Below are 18467 nucleotides of genomic sequence, written 5' to 3'. Positions count from 1 at the left end.
GATCAAGTCAAAGAGGCTATTTTTTATTAATAGTTTGAAGCACTTTTTTGGCTGTCTGCCGAAGGCATACTGTGCAATATCATAATCATATATAATTAATTTCCTCTATTAATGGACAGGCAATGAATTGAATGATCCCCTTTCCCCTGCTGCTCACTGTGGCTGGTTATCAGTAACGACCCACGGTAAAACCTCAGTTCCAACTGCGCTGTAAGGAAATCAGCTCATTGTTACGTGAAATCTATCAGACGGTGCTTAATCATGTGTTTTCTCTCTGAAGACAACTGAGAAATAAAACAGACGGAGTGGAATTCAAGGCTCTTTACAGCCTCTGTGTTCATGTTTCATACTTACCTTAGCTTTGCCAATGTCCATCCACAACATGCTATCTTGGATTGTAGCCACAACCAGCTTAACCCATCATGAGAGCTGGAGGGGAGAGTAACGGTCTACTTAGCTCTCTGGGCCCTAGTGTATTATTTGTCCTACTCTGTAACTGGGAGGGTCGGTTTGAGGTCTATAGGCTTGCTGAATAAAACATTAAATCAGAGATATTACAGTGCATTTGTATATAATGCATTGTATAATGGATGTGTGTAATACATACACCTAACTAGTTCACAGCGTCTGGTGAAATCCTGCTCTACAACCCTGACAGGGACACGCTCACGTTCCTGGGCTGTTCTGAGGTGACCTTACAATGGACACATTGGTGCACAAAGGCTGTTTACTGTTCACAGGCACTTCTGCTTCTAATTATAGACTTTGATAAGAAGATATTTTGGTGAGGCCTCTGAAAATGACACTTTGTATTCAAATAATATAGGTAACCAGTCATGCTCTAGTAATTTATTGTTAGGTAACTGAACACCCACATATTCATTGGTATATATCAAAGACTCACTTACGGCAAACTCATTTGAGCACGAGACTCTTAATCTCATGGTCTTACTGGAGGTTGGAATCGTCGGCCGCAGATGAGCATTTAATTGTACATGGAACCTTTATCATCTTCTACATGATTACAAATAATAACAAATAAACCACCTTATTTGTTTAATTTTTATGGTTAAGTGGGAAATAATATTGAAGATAATACATAGGCTACTCCCTTGACGAAAGCTCAGGTAAGGGTGGATGACAGCAGGAATATCAACAACACACTATAGTAGGCTATATGAAACACTATATGTTCAGAAACAAATTGACCCTATGATTTTAAAGGGCAAACCTGGCCCTCCACACCCAGTCCATGAATATGATATCACAGAAACAATGCATTTCAATTCCCTATAATATTTAATGATGCGTGAATTGCTATGCGTTGTCATGTCTATCACAGGCTATAATAAGCAGTCTGGTTTCCAGAGTACTGACATTAAGGTTAAGTGCTTTCCAAGAATTAGGCTTTTGTAAGCCTCTTAAGTATGACCTACACGTCGACCAATTATTGGTATCTGGTAATGTTTGTGCGTGGTATGCCGTATTTAACATTTGGGTTAAGGCACAATTAACACAAACCAAATGCTGCAATGCAATGAATGCCCTCGCTGGGATGTAGGCCCTAAGCGGCTTTGGATAAAAGAGGTGCACTTACAGTAGCCTACTGTAATACTCTCCATCCAAACATATATCCCCCACCGTCTGACCGGTTCTTATACTTCCTCTATGATGACCTAGTTAGCAGGATTCAAATGTTCCATGTAAATAGCGTCGCTGATGATAGCCATGGGGAAAGAACAGTTTAGGCATCAAGAAGAGCACTGATCTGGTCCCGTGTGTGTGCAGGAACAGAAAGAACGAGGGACAAAACAACAGTGTGCAGGTAGTAGGCCTAGTCTAGTCTAGTCTAGGGTGACCAAACGTCCTCTTTTACCAGGACATATCACGTCCTGCCAGGGGGGGGGGTTATAAATTGATGATAATGTCTGTTTTCTTGTGTGTGTGGGTTATTTTTGTGCGTGGCTGAAAGCCAGCGCACCATAGGTGCGTGGCTGTAAGCCAGCGCAGCATGGAGAGCAAATGTCGGGTTGTCCCTCTCACTTCTAATACATCCCTATGTATTCCCTTGTTGACCTGCAGTTCTATGTTGCTACCACAAGACAGTGGTACCAGAACATCAAAACAAAAGACTATGACACCACTGGTTTTCAAGAGCTCTGGTGGCCTAGTGGTTAAGGAGCTTGTCTGCCATGTTGAACCTTTGAGTTCAAATCCCACAAAAGTTGTGGGTTCAAATCCCTCAAAACTTGTGGTGTGGATAGTTTTTTGTCACTGGATGTTATAGAAGCTATGTAAAAGTGTATGGAAGTTTTTTGGTGTCTTTATTCAAATGGCAATGCATTTTTCAATTGGCAATTCACTATTCTATTTCGTCATGCAATTTGAAAATGCAAATTGGGATTGCATTTTCATTTTCAACTTTTGCGTGCATTACTTCATTCAATATTCAAATTAAAATGCAATCGTATGATGTGCAATTCCATTTTCATGTACCAGTTATGTATGGAAGTTTGAAATGCAATAAGGGATTGCATTTTCATTCTCATAAAAGGTTTTTGGCCTCTTTATTCAAAGTGGCAATGCAAATGGGATTGCATTTTCATTTTCAACTTATGCATGCATTCTTTAACTCAATATTACAATTTAAACGCAATTGTGTGATTTACATTTTTATTTACCTGCATGTATTGAAGTTTGAAATGCAATAAGGGATTGCATTATCATTATCATGGAAGGTTTTTGGCCTCTTTATTCAAATCACAATGCATTTGCAATTGCATTTTCATTTTCAACTTCTATGTGCATTCTTTCACTCAATATTACAATTCAAATGTAATTGTGTGATTTGCATTTCCATTTTCATACACATTCGCTGACAATATGAAAATGATAATGAAAAGCCATTTGACATTTCATTTTCAACGCCAACATTTTATTTTCACAGACAACGTGCACACTTTGTTGGTGTCAAAATTCTAATGGAAATGCAATATGGGAACCCGCCCTACTCTGCCTCTGATTGGTTAGTTGTACTTCGCTCTATTGTTCGAGGATCCCGTTGTGGCGGGTCGAGGGGGGTCGCTTTTGTTATTTTCAGCGAATGTGCATGGAAATTGAAATGCAAATAACACAAATGCATTATGATTTTCAATATTGAGTGAAAGAATGCATGTAGAAGTTAAAAATGAAAATGCAATCCCAATTTGCATTTTCAAATTGCATGACAAAATATAATATTTTGTCAATTGAAGAAAGAGGTCAAAAACCTTCCATAATAATGATAATGCAATCCCTTATTGGATTTCAAACTTTAATACATGCAGGAACATGAAAATGTAAATGCAAATCACACAATTGCATTTAAATTGTAATATTGAGTTAAAGAATGCATGCAGAAGTTGTAAATGAAAATGCAATCCCATTTGCATTGCCACTTTGAATAAAGAGGCCAAAAACCTTTTATGAGAATGAAAATGCAATCCCTTATTGCATTTCAAACTTCCATACATAACTGGTACATGAAAATAGAATTGTAAATCACACGATTGCATTTTAATTTTAATATTGAGTTAAATAATGCACGCAGAAGTTGAAAATGAAAATGCAATCCCAATTTGCATTTTCAAATTGCATGACAAAATAGAACATTGAATTGCCAATTGAAAAATGCATTTCCATTTGAATAAAGACACCAAAAAACTTCCATAAAAATGCGATTACCTGTTGGTTCTATGGCAGTTATTGAATTTATGTGCAGTAATTGAACATATGAAATACTATTTTATTTCATATTAATTAATTAACTACAATATGTCTCAGTAATTACCCATTATATATAGACCCTTTTACTGTTGGTAAACAATTAAGTGTGCGGGCGCATTTTGGCAACCAGTGGAGGCAGGTGGGTAGCCCAGAGAGGGGTCCACAGCCCCTGACCCAATATGACGCGAGGGGGCGGAGTCTTGCCACCGTCCATGCCACGGACCCCACAAATCAGCCCCTGAGAGGGCTAGAGAAACACGGTCTTCACTGGTGGGGGCAGGTGGGTGGCCCGGAGAGAGGTACACTGTCCACAACCAGCTCTGACCCGAGGGGGCGGAGTCTTGCCATCACGCCACTATCCACGCCACGGATCCCACAACTCAGCCCTCGAGTGGGCTAGGGACACAAGGTCTTCACTAGTGGTGGCAGGTGGGTGGCCTGGAGAGAGGTACACTGTCCACGACCAGCTCTGACCCGAGGGGGCGGCGTCTCACCATCACGCCACTATCCATGCCAAGGATCCCACAACTCAGCCCCTGAGTGAGCTAGAGACCCACGGTCTTCGCCAGTAGGTGCAAGGAGATTGCCCAGAGGTCACTGTACTGCGTTCAATCAGCTCTGACCCAAGCGGGCTGAGTCTCGCCACCACACCACTATCCATGCCATGAACTCCACAACTCAGCCCCTGAGCGGGCTCGAGACACACGGTTTTCACTAGTGGGTGTATGGAGATTGCCCGGAAGTAAATGCACTACACCCGAACTGCTCTGATGCAGGGGGCGGAGTCTTGCTGCCACGGACCCCACGGCCAACGTTTGTCAACGTTTTGATCTGAACCATTGTATATGATCATAAGTAACCTTAAAACAGGGCTAAACATGCATTTTACCTTTACAACTCCTTTAACATGATTTATAGGCCAGGTAAAAGGATTCTGGCTTACGGAAATCAAGACCAAATGAAAAATCAACCAATCAAATTAGCCCACACATACAAAACTGCAAACAACGTCGTCATCAGTCGAAATGTAACCTAATCTGTAATTCGGCGACATGGAAAGAAACAAATATTTTTCACTCAAAGTCTAAAGCGACTCTTGGAATTTTTAGTTTCAGTGGAAACATTTTTGGTGTATGCACTGGGTGAGCAACTTTCATTGGAATGAATGGGCCACTGAAAAGCCACTGGAGCATGCTGAAAAGCCACTGGAGCATGCTGAAAAGCCACTGGAGCATGGGAGCCTGAACAACTGGAGTTGCCTGAGATCCCTGATTGGATTGGGGCGGAAGGTTGGGCAGGATGCCACTGCCAGAGGCCAAGGAGAGGTGTTTGTTCCCCCTGCTGATGCTGCCACAGAAGAAGAGTCTTTCACTACACTCATCACAATTCCGAAGCGAGAGAGAGGCCAGACGAGGAAAAGGCCCAAACCCCACCTCTTACCCTCTCTCTAAGCAGTGATAAACATTTTCATACATCGTCTCAAAAACAACAACAAAGCCTGCCAAAAAACAAAAAAGACAGAAGAAAACAAGGAAGATGGAGGGTTCAAGCTCAGATGGCTGGAACATATGCAATATTTGCAAAGCCAGATAATGGTGATGACATCCCAAGAAGACAGAAGATTGGATCATATGCATTTTTTGCGAGGGCTGGTTCCGTGAGATACCTGTATGACGAGGAGAATGGCCTTATTGATGATGGGAGAGGCATTCACTTGCATTGGCTGTATTGACATGTGACGAGTCCATCTTGTGTTGAATGTTTCTTTCTTTTTTCTTCTGTGTAGAACTCTTAAGCTACGTAGAATACCATACGATTGGTAGGCTACTTCTTGTGTAGGCTAATTTGTAATTTTTTTTATTTTATTTTTAAAGTTATCTGTAATGAGTACATCTCGGAGTCTGCAGCAACATTTCAGTGTGACTGACTCATTACAAAGAGTAGACTTAGACTTCAACCAGGGCAGCGTGTTTGGATAAGCCTTAACCTTTGTTCCCTTGTGAGCTCTGGCTATTATCCATTTGAACCAATGACCTTGCACTGGCACCCCACAGCCCGCACTTTCTGTGCACCTCATCGTGTGGGCTCTGCCAAGGACCGCGGAAGAGGTAGGGCCCAGGCCCTACCTACTTTTGAGCACGAAAATTACATAAAAGCATGAAATGTTCATTAAAAAGTACATCAACGGGGGAAAAAAACGGGACTCAATTTCTAGCCGCTTTCCCCAGCCATTTCTTTCCCCATGTATGTCTATGGGAAAAAGTATTCTTGGCTCCCATGGCATCTCATGACTTGCAATTCCAAGCTTGGCCACTACGCCAAAATCGCCTCACCACCCAGAGCTGTTCCTGGGGGCTTGATCTCACCAGCCTCAATGTAAATCTCCCATGGATGTATTAAAAGTTGTTGTTTTTTCCCCTTATTTTTCCCCTGGAGAAATGAGCGGTCCTGGGCCTAAGTCCAGAATGGGCGACCATGTTTGGGCAACTCTGTGGCGCCCCCCTTGTGCAGCCGGCGGTAGGTGGTTCGTAGCGCTTCAGGCTTTCCCCCCCCCGCACAACCCAGAGCAAACCCTGTGTCTCTCAGCGCCTCCATACAGGGAGCTGGCTTCGTTCTAAGTTTTTGTTTTAATTTGTGAATCCGACCGATGATTTGGAACTGCTCCAAAATGTAATGGGTTCTAAGTTGGACCTTGTTACACGCTTCCATCGGGTTTCATGAAAATCAGTCTGGTAGTTTTTGTGCATGGCTATAGGCCAGCGCACCATAGATAGTGTTTGTCGGGTTGTCACTCCCTCCCTCCCTCCCTTCCTTACTCCGTTCAATGTTGACCTGCATTTCTATGTTGGCACCACAATAGGGAGTAGTCCCAGCACACCAAAATAAATAAGGACACCAAAATCAACCTGCCAATTTTCCCTGCACAAGTAGAGTAGTGGTGAAAGCATAGGACTCCCACCCAGGAGATCGGTGGGGATGATTTGGGGAAACCATACCCACACCCTCTGCTAGCCTGTGGGTTTATTCCTACGTTTACTTTCGGGCTTTCCATCCCTCTCCCTCCCTCCTTTCACTCTCCTCTCTCCTTTTTTTTGAAGTACAGGAGAGATTCCATAGGAACAAAATCACTATGACATCCCGTACTTTCAAGTTCCTCTGTAGTGTAATGGATTAAGTGTCGTCTGACTCCCATATGGGTAACCATGGGTTCGATCCCCTGTAGTGTAGTGGATTAAGCGTCTGACTCCCATATGGGAGATCATGGGTTCGATCCCTATGGGAACAAAACATTTACAACATTTTTTTATTATTTAGGACATGTACAGTCTGTTTTGCAGATGAATTAACTGTGTCAAACTGATTGGAGAAACTAGGTGACCAATTAAGTGACCAATTACAAGTTCCGTTGATATACTAGACTTGTGCTTACTGTTATGTTTCTCTGTGTATGCAACTCTGTGTTTTGTTTTCTGCTTCTCCTGTTCTCGGTCCCACTGGAGTGGATCCAGTTATAATTTATATAATTCAAAGCATTTTAATAAATATGAGCATTGTGATTTGTAATGTGTGTTTGTCACTGGATGTTATAGAAGTTATGTAAAAATGTGGTTACCTGGTGGTGCTGTTATTGAATGTATGTGCAGTAATTGAACATTTGAAATACTCCTGTTTTGAAATTATACCTACAGTATAGGTGTCTCAGTAATTATCCATTATATATTACCAGGTAAATTAATTGAATTGAATTGAAAGCTTTATTGTCATTATACAAGTATAACGAAATGTCGTAAGAGCTTCCTCTAAAACAATACTCACAGCCACACAGCCACACACACACACACACACACACACACACACACACACACACACAGAGGTTACACACATAGACCAACATAAGAGCATATATAAGAGCACACAGAAAATTGCACAGTCCCATATTTCTTTCATCAATATTCCGTTCAGTCCGAGTTATAAGTGTTTGTTCAGCTCCATGACAGCTCTAGGAAAGAAGCTGTTTCTCAGCTTGGAGGTGCGGGCTTTGAAGGCCCTATAACGCCTCCCGGATGGGAGCAGGGAGAAGAGGTGGCGGGAGGGGTGTGCTTTGTCCTTTAGGGATTTATCATAAATGTTTAGTCATTGGGCGACTATGACAGAAAGGGTTACCCAAAAAAATGTTCAGAGTAAGTTAATTTAGCAATTGAAATCTATAAGCCTAGAGCCAATGGGCCTAGGATATAGACAATAAACTACTGGTGGAATGGTGGTAGAGCAATAGCGGGAGCATTTCAGATTACTAGCGGACCGCTGTCCCTGACGCTAATAATCCGCCAGAGGTCCGCTTGCCATTCTATGTGCAAATGGCCAGGAACCTGCCAGCAAATTCGGCCGGAGGTCCGCCAGCGGATTCGACCGGAGGTCCGCCAGCTTGTCCATCAGGGACCCGCTGTAGGTCCGCTAGCCTTGTGTTATATTCCGCCGGAGGTCCGCCAACTCGTCCATCGGGGACCCACTGTAAGTCCGCTAGCCTTGTGTTATCTGGGTTTATCCCTTACCTTTGTCCAGATACAGAAATTGCTGCAAAATAGCTAATGTTACAGGAATCATCAATGTAACTGCTTTAGCCACTGACCGCTACCATTAATGTTATGGAAGCTGCTGCTAGTTGTTGTGAGCTCATGAGCTAACTGACTATCCTGCTCTTATTGTGCTGGATTAGCATTGGAAGCATTGGAACTGATGTGTCCAGGCGACAAGACCTATCTTAATTTATCAGACATAATTTCATGTCATTTCAATTCACAGTTATTTCAGTGGCATTACTAGCTTCCGTCCTACCAGTCCTGAACAGAATCAAGCCAGCTACGCACATAAGCCAGGCTGGACCTGGCCTGGTTCCAATAACTGTCCCAATGTAATGTCCCAATTTACCATTAAAATATTCACCCTAAACTATGCACTTCCTTGCTGTGAAGTGTGCCACGAGCATGTAAGATTATGTGTAGAGTCGAGAACAATAGTTTTCTTGAGTGGATTCAGAAAACATTGGAATAAAAGAAAGGAAAACTATGACTGTGGTGTAGGCCGAAAATAAACATAGCACAGGAAATAATTTTTTTAAAGAGTTAGGCTACATTTCTAATAGTTGTACTTTATTTAAAAATGTCGTACTCGTTTTAATTCATCTAATCTATGTATTTCTTTTCTATTTATTTATTGTCTATCAGACAATGGAACGACGCCTGTGGGAAAATTTCAGACAGATAGTCTAGTTCCGCGGAGTCACGTTTCTCGTCGGACAACGGATTGATTACCCTTCACCGAATTGTAAATAGTATCGTGCCGCCGAACGAACTCGATAGCGATTCAAGTTAAGTTGTTATTTCTTTAATGAGTTACATTGAATGACAGCTGATACAACGCGTGGTGTGATAGTTCAACTTTTCGCCCACATGAAGTCCGAGAACTAAAATAAAACGGCGAACATTGAAACGTTATGTCTGCTTGAGCCAAATCCTGCCGCTACCCAGAGCTACGCTCTCGGTGAGTAGGCTACCCCACATCATCTCGATGATCATGGACCCGATACACAAAGAACTATTAAGGAAACACCGGCTTGACTTGTCGAATCAACTTTTAATTGGTGATAATATCGTTCATTTTCTGTACCAAGAGAATATTTTATCAGAGGATCAGGTAGAGGAAGTTCAGTCGCAAACAACAAACAGGAAGAGGACTTTGCGGCTGCTCGATATTCTTCCCAGCCGAGGACCGCGGGCGTTTGATTTCTTTGTGCGGTCCCTGGAAGAGGAGTTCGTCTGGATTAAACACCAGCTGCTGCAAGATTTGGAGTGTCGTGCACACGAGCAAAGTTTAACAAGTAAGGCTTGTGTTCTTAATTGATACAATGATCGTATTGTATGTTTCATGTTTTGCTCTTGAATAACGAGAAACAACTTAGTTTTGTCTACTCATAAGTCAGTATTATAGTTTTTTTTCTTTTTTTTTTAATAAACTGCGGACATCAAAGCAATATGCCTATTCATGGGTTTCAAATGTAGTCCTAGATCTGCCATATTGGGGACCAACACAGGTGTTTCAATGTATCTGATTGGCTCTACTGCATAGAATCCTATGCAGTAGAACTAATTCATTCATTTGAAACACCTGTGTTGGTCCCCAACATAGCAGGTCTAGGACTACATTTGAAACCCATGAATAGCAAGTGTTCTCCAGGATATTTGCACTCACTGTAAAAACACTGTGTATGTGGGTGTGTGTTTGATGGAATGGGGGCCTGTTTTCCATGAAACCTGCATTCTCAGCACATGCGCTCAAGGTCAGACACAAACACACACACACACACAGGACACAGCATCCTCCTTTCTAGGAAAAATATAATCAAAGCCATTTGTTGGCTCCCTTTGAAGAGATTTTGGAGCCAAGGGTTGGGCAAAAGAGGGGGTTGGGTGGGGGGGGGGCGAAAAGAGGCCTTGTTCTGATTTCCTAGAAGTAGTGAAGGTTGGAAGAGAACACTGGAGAAGGCGAACACTTGCCATCTGTGTGAGCACTGATGCTCTGAGCAACTGAGCCTGCGAAGGATGTAATTTAATTAAAAAGAAAAAACCTCTCAGAATCAACTGAATGTGTGTGTGGAGCTTTCATCTCATCCCTCCTATTCAGATGATGGAAATGGCTGACATTTGTCACCTTGGCAACAATGATGGCTTTCATTTCTTTGATGATGATCACCCCCCACACACATACACACGCTCTCTCTCTCTCTTCTCTCTCCGCTGGCCCCGCTGTTCGCTGGAGCTCACAGCTCTTTCCTGTCAAGCCTGCACACGGGGGGAATCATAACAGATCCTGTTTTAGTATGCATCCTACTGCCCTCAGCTCTCAGGTTACCATGGTCTCCTTTCTGTTACTGGCGAGTCAACTGCCAACCAGCCAGCTAGAAGGGCGGAGCTACACAACTAACTAAGCTTGTTTATTTTTTCAATGTAGGCCTCTTCAAGCTCTGTCCACCTCTGTGGACACCATAGCTCAGCCTTAAAACTTGTCGTGTCCATCTGATATAGGCCCCAAAGTTCATTGGGCCTCATTCAACAATGTCTTCCTAAGTTCTGTTTTTAAATTTATGCCTAAGAAAGTTTCTAAAGAAAGCTCCCGTCTGATTCATGACGTGTTCGTAAACCGTTGGGTGAGTTCTCATATGCAGATGAATCCCATGGTTTCGCAAATTGAATGCACGTGGCCGTACACCAGAATTAGCATAGGTAAACTACCCGCTGGCCCCATATAAGGACATGCAACTACAGGGTCGTGCACAGATGTCACTTCTTATTATGAATACCAGTCATCCGCGCCCTTGACTCGCCAACTTTTCGATAGCATAATGGTTTAGGTGGGGTTGTGTCAGGTGCATTGGCAAGTCAGAGGATTGCAGGTCAAATCCAGCGTGGGCAATCAAAATCTGATTTTAATTTAGCCAAATAGGCTTCCTACTACGAGGAATTTGTCTTGGTGCATAAACATAACGAGACAGAATAGTGCAAAATGTCAAAGTGATACAATAGCCTACAGTCTATGGAAATGTAGGCTACAAAATACACAGTTGTCAATGTGGCATGCCCAAACGAAAATCGAAAGACCGGACTCCTCCTGTCATATTTAGCAGCGTCAGTAAAATGCAATGTCAGTAAAATGGGATGATATTAGCCTACTGTTCAGTGAACACTGTATCCGGAGAAGGGCACACAGTTGGATCTGGCGCATTGGGGATATTGGAAAGACACACTCTCGCTTTGTAAAATAATGAAAACCATTATTATAAGATATGATAAATGATACAAATATTATAGTATTGCAATCCTATACAGTTACAGCTGTAGATTGGAGGTAAACACGATCACAAATCATTTTAAATAAACACACCTAAGACTGCTCTTCCATGTTCGTAGATTCTGTTCTTAGTTCCCACATGTGAGAACAATGGTGAATGCCAGAATCTTCTTGGAAACGGTGTAAGTGGAGTTCAAGAAGAAATGCTTACTAAGAAATTATTAACTTCGTTCATGAATGAGGCCCATTGACCGTATTGTTCGTTACATAAGATGGAATGTTAGGCAGCCCAAAAGACTGATATTGGTTTTCTGTCACACCAGAAAAGATTAGCTTACTGAATGGAAGTGTTTGTGTGTTTGTGTGTGAGTGTGTGAGTGTGTGAGTGTGAGTGTGTGTGTGTGCGTGCGTGCGTGCGTGCGTGTTTTTTTTCCCTGGCCGGGGAGTGGAGGTGCACCTCACCAGTAATCTCCCTCAGATTCAAGCTAGAGCAGGCTGGGCTTTGTGCTTCGTTTTCCTTGGCATGCGTTGCCAAGGGCAGGCCCCGCCTTTTCTTTCAGTGCCTGCCGTCTGCTTTCCAGGAATCCTGGCAGCAGGAACGTCTTCCTGTTAAAACAGTGAAAGTCAGAGGCCCGCCAAGAGCGAGCCAGAGGACCAATCACACGGCAAGGACACATTTTTAAGGGGTCAGAACCTCAAACTCCAATCTTTTTTTGCTGTTGTTGAGAGCTGACATTTACAGATGTTTCTATGGCCAGGATTGGTTTGAATAGCTGTAACCAAAGTGGAGCAAAATTGAACATAGGCTATACACATCAAAGTTTCAATTAAGTCCTTTTTACAAGACTCTCGAAAACCATTAAAAAAAATGTCCAGGCTTTATAATGTCCTTGGTAACCAGTGGAGAAATTGAACCTCTAACGTAGGAAGATAATTATTCTTCATAGACATTGGCCTATACACTCTGTTCTTGGACGGAGTTCCCTGTTTGACAGTGATACTCCTGTACGGATGTTGATCTGCCTGCGCTGCCCTAGGCTTGCTTCCAGGCCGAGTTAAGCCATGGCATGAACGAAGGTTCAGTAAAGCCGGGTTGACATGCAACAGCTGAGACACTTTTAAGATGTTTTAAAACAAAATTCAGTTTTGTTGCCAGTGCCGATTTTTTCGTTTTTAAACTGCCGTTTTCAAGATTATGGAAATTCTCATAACAAGATGAGTGTTCTAAAACACTTCCTGTATGCCCCAAGGTGACCTAACAATAAGTTACACTATGCCTGATTTAATCTATTCTATATATTGTAGCCTATACTTGCTTGTGCGTCTTGTCTGTGCATGTAGGCTATTTTGTGTGTGATCAAGAAAGTGAAATAAATCTGGACTGCCTATTTTCCACTTACCACTACTAAACAGCCCGTTCCTGGAAGAGGCTTAGATTTTGCCAGAAGTGGAGAGAGTTTCTCCAAAACATCAGCCCTTTTTGTGTTACAGAGCCCCCTTATTTGGTTTCAATGCACAAAGTATCTGGCCCTCTCTCTCTCTCTCTATCTCTCTCTATCTCTATCTCTATCTCTCTCTATCTCTTTGCTGTGATGTGAAACCACTAGATACTGTACCGGCCCACGTTTCTGTTTCAACAACTGCAAGCTTCCGAACAAAAGGTTTCCTTGTTGTTTTTTTTCTTTTTCTGTGATTCATTTTTCTTCTTTTGGCGACTTTTGGGTTCTGGTAACCACATTGTTTTCTGATTAGAGACATTTGGGTTCTGGGTGATCACGCAGCAGCTCTGGTGTCCTCCCTGTCTGTGTTCACTTTGTCTCACGTCTTTTAGGAACAAACGTTTGGGAACATGGTCTTTCAGAACCCTGTGTCCACGGGGAAAGGTTTATCCCCCATCCTGTTTGGCATTCAGTGATGTTTGTGACAAACAAAAGACAAACTGATTTGCTGTTTTTATGGGGAAGAGTTGCCTAGGTGTTGCAGGCTAACTGGTGGTTAAGTGTGGCACCTTATTTGACTGGGAGAAACATGGTTGATGTGCTCTTAACTTGGCATCTTGTGACCTCCAGCGTGCGGCCACAGGGTAAATCAGTCAAGCTGATTTTATTGACATTGGGCTGTTTACAAAGCCGTTTGTAACAGAATGCTTTGTAAACCCTTGACCATAGATAGACCAGGAAGAAGCCAGCCAGCCTGAGGGACATAGGTTTGGTCAGTTCACTTTGACATGTAAGAGATGATAATGACTTGCTAGACATGGAGATGGCTGACATGTAAGACATACTGTAGTTAGATGATAGTGACTTGTTGGGCCCAGTCCCAAACCATCAAGCCCTGAACCCTCACAGACTTATTGATGTCACCTGGTAATGTGGTTGAGTGTGAGAGACGGCAAGGGCTCGAAATGGTATAAAATAGAATGGGGCAGCACTTGCAACATCATGTTACGTTGACGCCAAAACATTTTTCTTACTATTGTGGGTTTGGGACGTTTTATTTTGCGTTACGTTTTTCTTGTAGGCCTACATGTAAATTAATTTTGGGCTGAGTGAAATTCCCTTTAAATTATCACAAACCTCTGTGTCACCCTCAAAACATTTCTGTTCAACTTATTGAAATCACTTCATTTTGTGGTCACAAGCGAATTACATTACTGCCTGTGATTTTTTGTGTGATGAATCCAAAAGTATTTAGAATGACAAGACACATTTCTGCAGCTCACAACTCTTTCCATATTCATGCTAGAAATCTCAATTCAAAGAACACTGCACAGAGATGGATGATTAATGTCATGCAGCTTCTCATGGGGAATCATATGATTTATGGCAACAGAAATAGCACATATTTTCAAACAAATCAAATTATACAAACCCTAGGCTTAACCTATACCTAAAAATATTGAAACCAGATTATTTATAAGGCTACTTGTCCAGCTGAAAACATTTTGTTTTGTAATGTGAATGTTAGGGTTGGTTGATCTATCTGTGCTTCTTTATTGGCCGTTCTTCAGGTAACCCCGTGTTTCACATCACAACGATATGAACTGTGGGTAATTCCCTTAGGCAAAGTCTGCAGAAGTGCAGACTTACGGTAAGGGGGCATAAAGGGCTCAAAATGTCTGCCAGAGAGCACTCATGCACTTGGCAATTTGAGAATGGGACAGCCCTAAGCCCTCACGCTCGTAGAGGGAACGCGCCTCAAAGTCTGAGTCCGTAACGGTGGACATTGGGACTGGGCCATGGAGATGTAGACAGACATGTAAGAGATAGCTAGGTGATAGTGACTTGCTAGACATGGAGATGGCTGACATGTAAGAGATAGCTAGGTGATGGTGACTTGCTAGACATGGAGATGGCTGATCCTTTGTAAAAGATAGATGGATGATAGTGACCTGTTGTTAGACTTGGAGATGGCTGATCCTGTGCTGTTTTTCTCACGGGTCACTGGCTTCTCCAGCCACCATTAATTGGATGGCAGCTACCAGCTCAGTGAGATTTAGGCTACCATAAGCACCTCCCCCAACCCCCACAGTGTGTGTTTGTTTTAGACTGGGCTCGTTTACACACACACACACACACACACACACACGTGATACGAGTTAAAGTCGAGTCAATGAGATTGCAGGACCCCGTCTTCTTAAGGGATCAGAGTGGAGACAGCTTGGCACAATCTCTACAAATGGTTCAGGGAGGTCTCTGGCCCTCTGTCAGGGGATGGAGATATGTATGATCTGGAAGAGATGAGAAGGTGAGAAGGTGATGCAAATAAAAGATAAAACATGACTATAAAGAAAATATGCTTATCAGCAGTCTATTTTTTGATCAAATGTAATATTGAATTTGGAAGTTGACTGTAGTCAAATTGATTTGTGTGCTGTGTGCTTTACTTACATGTTGATCTTGATTTGTCCTGTTGATACTTGATTTGTTTTTGTGTGGTGTTAGTTTTGTAATTTGTAGGTACAGTATGGTTTGTTTGTTTGTGTAAACTGTTTTGAGGGCACAGTCCCTAGTTTGCAGAAATGTGCCAAATCAATTGAGAAAAACAACTGAATATAGGCATGCCAGAATTCAAGGAGTAGCCAAGTGCTTAGGGCGATTTCTGTGTGATTACCTCAAATCTACTGGTATGCTAACTCTGACTCCTCCCCCCCAAACCCCATGACGACTCTCTGATCATAACAACCCCAGACTTTGGCCCCGTACATACACAACACCCCATACACATCTGGCTGTCCTCAAACACCATGCATCCACCCATATGTCATAGTGACTCCGACACGGACCCTGTCACCCCGGCTTGTTGCCCCCTCCTCACCGAGGGCAGCTGGCGCTGGCCCGACAGACCCAGCCTGATACAAACTTGATAGCTTGAAGGCCGCAGGCGAAACTCAAGGAGATTCATGCACATCTTTTCATTGAAGTGCTGTGTTCTTTCCACAGATCCTCAGCCTTCTTTCCAGGGTCCTAGCTAGTTTGAGATGGCGCGACTGTGGCGTCCTCACACCCAGTTACAGTACAAAGCAAAACAAAACACCCCGTTTCACGGTCATACAAACTGACCCGTTGGCCTACACACAGGAAAAACCTTATTAAACCAACAGTTGTAGGGGTTCCTGTCTGATATACACCTCCCACATGCAAACACACACACTTCCTCTCAATGTCACACAGCCCTAAAAGTAAACAAACAGTGTCAAACGCAGTCATTGCGGAGGGATTGCAACATCATGCTCTCTATTGACTGCAAAACAACCGGGAGAGTTTTTTTTAAAATTTTGCTATTAGAAAGGTTGTGTTTCACAATGCAGAGTGTCGCAAAATGTAGTATTGCATCAGCGTGCAATGTTTGTAAACACAGGCCCGCCCTTCTCACTCTAACATCCGCTACTGTACCTCTCTTGCCCAGTGTGTCTTGTTTTTTTTAATGATCTTATTCTTCCTCCACGTCCTCCTCTTCCTCTCTCTCTCTCTCCCTCTCTCAACAGACGACTGGCGGCTTCCAGAGGAGATCCTCCTGACGGTGCCGTCCGACAGACAGCTGTCCCGCCTGGCATCGCGGCTCGGCCCGGAGTGGCAGTCCGTCCTCCTGGACCTGGGCGTGTCGGCAGGGGCGCTGTACCGGTGCCGCGCCGACCACCTGCTGGACGCCCACGGGCAGGTCCTGGCCGGCCTGGTCCAGTGGAGGCGGTCCCAGGGCCGGAGCGCCACCGTGGCCAGGCTGCTGGCCAGCCTGCGGGCCACCGACGTCCACCCCTCCACCGTGGAGGAAGTGTTCCGGTGACAGAAGACGGAGAACGGGGTCGACCTCCTTCCAAACAAAATCACTATGTACTATGATCTCCTGCTTACATCGCATCATTCCTCACCTGCTGGGGGCCCACAGAGGGACCACCCGTCTGCCCAGGAGTAGGTGTCCCAGGGGGGAGAGGAGGCGCGAAGGAGGCTAGAAGCAGACCGTCAACATACAGGCACTTGGAGGCGTCGCCCTTACATGCAGAAGAAGCGTGAATTTGCGAAGCCGTCAAGACGCGACTGATTGATAGCCCTCGGGAGAGAGAGGCTCTAGTTTTGGAACTATAAACTGGAACCTACTGTCTTAGTAATGTGTTCAACACGTTGTCGCCCTCCTCCCCCCTTCCTCCCTTGCTTCTGAATATTCCTCTTTCTGCCTCTCTTTGGTTCATGTTCTCTATTACTCGGGGGAAGTGATGCTTTGCTAATGTCTGGTTTCATTCTAGGGGTTTGACCCTGTGACTGAACCAATGCAGTTATTAATTTCCTGGCCACATGTGTGTCTTGTGTTTCCCCATCTGGTGTTACACATGATGACATTCGCACAATGGTGAAGGCAACACACTGGCCAAATCAAACACACACAATCACAGGCAAAAAAAACACTAGGTACTGTAGCTAAGTCTGGTTTGACTCCTGAACGGAAACCAGGCAAAAGACACTAGCCAAATCAAGCACACAGTCACACACACAACATGTGACGAAGACAGAGGCACGTCTTCGTCACGCAATGATGGAGACGTCATCATGTGTGTTTTGTCTCCAGTGCGTGTGTGATTGTGTTTGATTTGGCAAGTGTTTTTTTGCCTATGATTGTGTGTTTGATTTGGCTGTAGTGTTTTTTGCATCGAGTCAACCAGACTTGGCTACCTAGTTAGACCGGAAGAATTATAAACAGTCCTTTGTTCCTGGGAGTAGTTGACAAAGACACATGGTTAGCACAACAACAATAGTCACTCACTGTGTATTTTACAAATTCCTGAACATATCAAGCTCAAGTCTAGCTGAACAAGCCCTTGCTGTTTTTAAGTTTTCTATGGTTTTACTCTTTAAGCCTCAAACCTTGGGAATTGAAGCTGGTCCTTGCTGTATCTGAGAATGAAATTATTTTATTCATCAAATAAAACACATTTCTCATTACATACTTTATGCCATGTTTGTTTTTGCTGTTTTATCATATTTGAACCGTGAATGGTCTAGAAGAAACGCTGTGGTCCCCTTGGAGGACATTTTGTGTGCGGTCTTGGATAAACACAGGCTGAGTACTTTCAGTCATCAGTCGAATCCCCTCGGGTCACGTGACGCTGTCGTTTTCATGGTTCTCCTGCCGGTCCTGGAGGAATTCTGAGAAGGCTTTCAAGGCAGCAGTATTTCCTAGCATTTAGGGGAAACGCACGCGCAAGCACGCCCACATACAGGAGGTTACTACATACCTCTCCGGGGGGGATTTTTCGCGACTTGTTTTCATGGAGTGGCGAGTGACGGGGATAGCCCAGAAACACAGAGAAGATGGAAAACAGGCCAGGCTGGGTGGTGGAGTAATGAAAGTCAATCAAACGCTGC

General features: G+C 43.5%; 2 protein-coding genes across 3 annotated transcripts in view; both read left to right on the top strand.

Moving 5' to 3' along the window:
• Positions 1-497, top strand: part of socs2 (suppressor of cytokine signaling 2) — a 6142-nt gene extending 5645 nt beyond the window's left edge. The window contains 1 exon segment of the mRNA XM_084448098.1: positions 1-497. This exon segment is cut by the window's left edge and continues 1112 nt beyond it. The gene's annotated coding sequence lies outside the window, so the exon portion shown is untranslated.
• Positions 498-9089: 8592 nt separating this feature from the next.
• Positions 9090-17987, top strand: cradd (CARD and death domain containing adaptor protein). Of its 2 annotated transcripts, none has more exons than XM_084447633.1 (2): positions 9090-9634; positions 16598-17987. In XM_084447633.1, the coding sequence occupies exons 1-2, from the start codon at positions 9334-9336 to the stop codon at positions 16891-16893; spliced, it is 597 nt and encodes a 198-aa protein (XP_084303759.1). In that variant the 5' UTR covers positions 9090-9333; the 3' UTR covers positions 16894-17987. The 2 variants fall into 2 exon arrangements, with proteins under 2 accessions (XP_084303759.1, XP_084303758.1); XM_084447632.1 differs by having other exon boundaries at positions 9090-9643.
• The last annotated feature ends 480 nt before the right edge of the window (positions 17988-18467 follow it).

Source organism: Borostomias antarcticus, assembly GCF_949987555.1.
Source record: "Borostomias antarcticus genome assembly, chromosome: 13".
In the NCBI taxonomy this organism is placed as follows: Eukaryota; Metazoa; Chordata; class Actinopteri; order Stomiiformes; family Stomiidae; genus Borostomias; species Borostomias antarcticus.
Note: the sequence above shows the minus strand (reverse complement) of the source record. Positions and strands in the feature narration are given on the sequence as shown.

Coding starts and splice junctions, on each gene's coding strand:
- cradd (XM_084447632.1), top strand. CDS start 9,334: ATGATCATGGACCCGATACACAAAGAACTATTAAGGAAACACCGGCTT. Junction 9,644..16,597: donor ACACGAGCAAAGTTTAACAA/GTAAGGCTTGTG, acceptor CTCTCTCAACAG/ACGACTGGCGGCTTCCAGAG.